Below are 3,703 nucleotides of genomic sequence, written 5' to 3'. Positions count from 1 at the left end.
TCTAGAAAAGTGTAGGTTGTTGTTCATAGGTGAGTGGGAAGACAATTAGGGGTATTGATTGGAATAACATTGGTTTTTTTTCTTATAGCAACCAGTGGAGGAGAAACAATTGGTGTGATATTATTAGAGTCATTTGGTTGTCTACATGCTTGGAATCTTTGGATAGCGAGGAATGCAATTATGTTTAAATACAACACCTTTCACTTTGATGACTGTTTGGTATCGATTAAATTTTTCTGTGTGTTAGGTGAGTTTGGAAACCTATCATTCGTTGCTTGTTTGCAGGCTTGAGGCCCCTCTTGTACTCGATTTTATAGAATAATCACTTACTTTAAAAAATAAGAGATGAGTATATTTATATATCTAAAACAAGTAGGAATTTTTTTACTCAAGAATGAAATAGATAAAATTTTGCATTAAAGAAAAAGTGGAAGTATAAGAAATAATATGAATTTATTAAATGCCTGACAACTTATTGAAACATATTTATTAAATGGTCAACAATTTATTGAAACATTTTGACAAAACAAACTAGAGCAACAAGCTAGCTATAGCTGATGTTATGGCAGATGCATCACGCACTGCATTGTTTTCAGCAGTGAGTGGTGAATTTCCAGAGAAGCCATTCTCACAACCATTGGCCTCAATAACAGCATCATTTGCACCATCTACTGCAAACTTTGGGTTTCCTTTTTGCAAAGCTTCAGTTGCTTGTGGAATATCAGCTACCAAAATTGCATTGTATTTATCAGCACATGACGTAAGTGCCGCCTTTTGATCAGGAGGAATACTTCCACCAAGTTGATTGATTTTGTTCACCGCAATGTCTGCTTTGTTCTTTATTACACCGACCATGATTAGTGCTAAACCAGTGACATCTGCGGTGGAGCTTTTTGGATCAGCATTTAGAAATTGAATGCAAAGTGCAGAATTTGGAGTCTTACTACAAGTTTGTTCTACAATATTGGCCCCACTTACAACAAGAGTGGTGCACAAAATGAGAACGAATAATGCCAATGACTTCAACATTGTAAATTTTTTTAGAATGAGAAAAATATGTTAAATCAGAAGTGAATGAATGAAAATGATACTAACAATTGTGCTCTATTTATAATAAAAATTCTTTCATTGCTTTGTCAAATGGGCATTAATTTTAGTCAACAACACTTATCACTTTTTCCTAACTGTCATTTACTAATATAGTATTCAAATGAAAATAAATTATTGTTTATAGTATTATGTCATTTTTTAATGAAATAATTTATTAAAAATAATATGATTTGTTCAAATTAAAGAAAATTATTGTTTATAGTAATATGTCATTTATAGTAAAATAATTTAATAAAAATAGTATGATTTATTTTCAATCAATTTTTTTTAAATAGTTTTATTTTAATTCTATAAAAAATAATATGAATACATTGAATAAACTGTGATGAGAGAATAATGTTAATGACTTTATCGTTGTAAAGTTTTTTAAAATGAGAAAGTACAACACAATTTTATTAAATCAAAAGACAATTAATAAAAATGAAACCAACAACCGTACTTTATTTATAAAAGAAATTCTATCATTACGTTATCGAATGGGCTTAAAATTAAAATTAATTGAACCGTGGTCCACCCTACAAATTTCAACACCAATCACCACTGGACCAATTAACAATTGATAAATTATTAATACATATTAGTCAACAACACTTATAACTTATTTTTCTAACCGCTATTTAATAATAAAGTATCTCAATTAAAACAAATTATTAAAAATGTCTTATATAATCTTTTATATTAATTTGGATCAATGAACCGACTCAACCGAGTTCGATATCCGTGAACCGATTGGGCCAAACTACTTTTTGACTTTCTGATTTCTGGCAATCTCAAAGTATGTTTTCTTTCTCTTCATCAACAAAGTTTTTTAAGGCATACTTCATCAATCTCGACTTTGACGTTTAACCATGTTGATACTAATTTCAACATCAACAAAATTGTTGCTCTCTACCAGGTTAAAACTATAACAAATAACCTTGATCAAATTCGAACAACCCTTGAACCTTGATCTTGCCACTTGCATCCACTTGTTTCCAATTACCCTTTTCTTCCTATGTAATTTAACAAGCCTACAAGTATGATTTTTTAACCACTCTTGACTCCACCTATTTTCAAATGTATCCCTGAAGATTTGTCTTCTTTTATTTTGCAATCCTTCAGCCACATTAAAAACATAATATCCGAGGCTAGCATAAACGTCCCTTTAAGATGCTACAATAACTCTCTTTACCTTATCATGAGTTAAATGATAATCAGAGATCTATGTAACCGTTTCCTCACTGCTACTAGTATCCATAGTAGGAAACTCCACCTCAAACTGAGTTTTCTCCGTTATAGTTTCTAACAAGTTTCTCCCTTTGTTTTACCTTTACTTGGTCGCTCAAGGAATGATTGATAATATATTTTGTTACAGTATAATGATCCTGATAAGCTTTAATCACAACTATGATATTTCATTGAAGTTTTTAGGCATTGCATTTTTCGAGCACACTTTCTATGAAGAAACGATCTTTTATTTATAGCCTTGAATATGTCCATTTTTTCTTGATCTTTGGAGAGAACATTGAATGCTTGCGTGTTTACTTTTTGTTTTCGTTTCTCCAACAAGTTGCATGTGCGTAACTTCTTCAGTTAACCTTGGGAGTTGCTCCTTTTGAGTGTTTCAGTCGTTTTGCTACTCATTGTGCTTTTAACGGCATCTTATCTTGATTTAGATTTCATAACTTCTGTTCAGATTTGAATAAAACTTCTATTTGAGTATGTCTGCAATGGTTGGTTCGTTTCAGAAGTTACTTCATTTGAGCTTCAGTTGTGTCTTTGACTTTATTAATCAACTTTTGTGTTTCAGATCATTAGATCTCTTTTGATTTTACTTTTGATCTTCTCCTTTGAGCTTGTCTGGACTTTTGTGATCTTTTGCACTTTTTAGCTTTTAGAACTTTTGCCTTAACAGGACCAGTGAAAAAATAACATATGCACACTCAATGAAACCATTAGTAATAAAATTGTTACAAACTAAATATATGCTTGTTATCATCTAAACCATATTCTAAACTTAGATTCAATCTTGTTCTAACAATCTCCCCCTTTTTGATGATGACAAAACTATGTATTTTGATGGAACAATTTTATGGGTTGACATGAATAAGCAAATAAAATTAGCTCCCTCTGAGTTTGATGAACTGGTTTCAAAATCATATTTTCATCTCCTCCTTTTTGTCATAATAAAAAAAACTTAATTCTTCAGAAGATGTATAATCTCTCCCCCTGAGATAAATACTTGGAGAGAAATGTAAAAGATAACTTCCTTGAGTAATTTTCTCTTCAGCTTGTTTCTTCTGAAGATTGATAGATATAGCTTTTCATAAGCGCATCTTTTAGAAGTTCTAATGTATATTTCTTCAGAATCCGAGTTTCCTGTATACTTTCAAAACAAATACTTCTTGTCTACAAGTTAGAAGTGTTTGAGACTTTGATACCCAAAATTGTCAGATCAGAGTATTACTTTTCTCTATCAGAATATCAATGATCAGAAAATCAATTTTCTCTGTATTAGATCATAATCGTCAAAATTTTCTCCCCTTTTTAAGATATATATCTTTTACCGGTTTATTTTAATTTTATTACTTCAAAATTTCACTACTAATTCTCC

At 30.7% G+C, this 3,703-nt stretch overlaps 1 protein-coding gene across 1 annotated transcript; it reads right to left on the bottom strand.

Moving 5' to 3' along the window:
- Positions 1-434: 434 nt before the first annotated feature.
- On the bottom strand, positions 435-1,062 carry LOC131602209 (cell wall / vacuolar inhibitor of fructosidase 1-like). The gene has a single exon (XM_058874256.1). It carries the CDS (start codon positions 1,027-1,029, stop codon positions 532-534), a length of 498 nt encoding a protein of 165 aa, XP_058730239.1. The 5' UTR covers positions 1,030-1,062; the 3' UTR covers positions 435-531.
- Positions 1,063-3,703: the final 2,641 nt, after the last annotated feature.

The sequence above is a fragment of the Vicia villosa genome, linkage group LG1, assembly GCF_029867415.1.
Source record: "Vicia villosa cultivar HV-30 ecotype Madison, WI linkage group LG1, Vvil1.0, whole genome shotgun sequence".
In the NCBI taxonomy this organism is placed as follows: Eukaryota; Viridiplantae; Streptophyta; class Magnoliopsida; order Fabales; family Fabaceae; genus Vicia; species Vicia villosa.
This window is presented reverse-complemented; position numbering and strand designations above follow the sequence as displayed.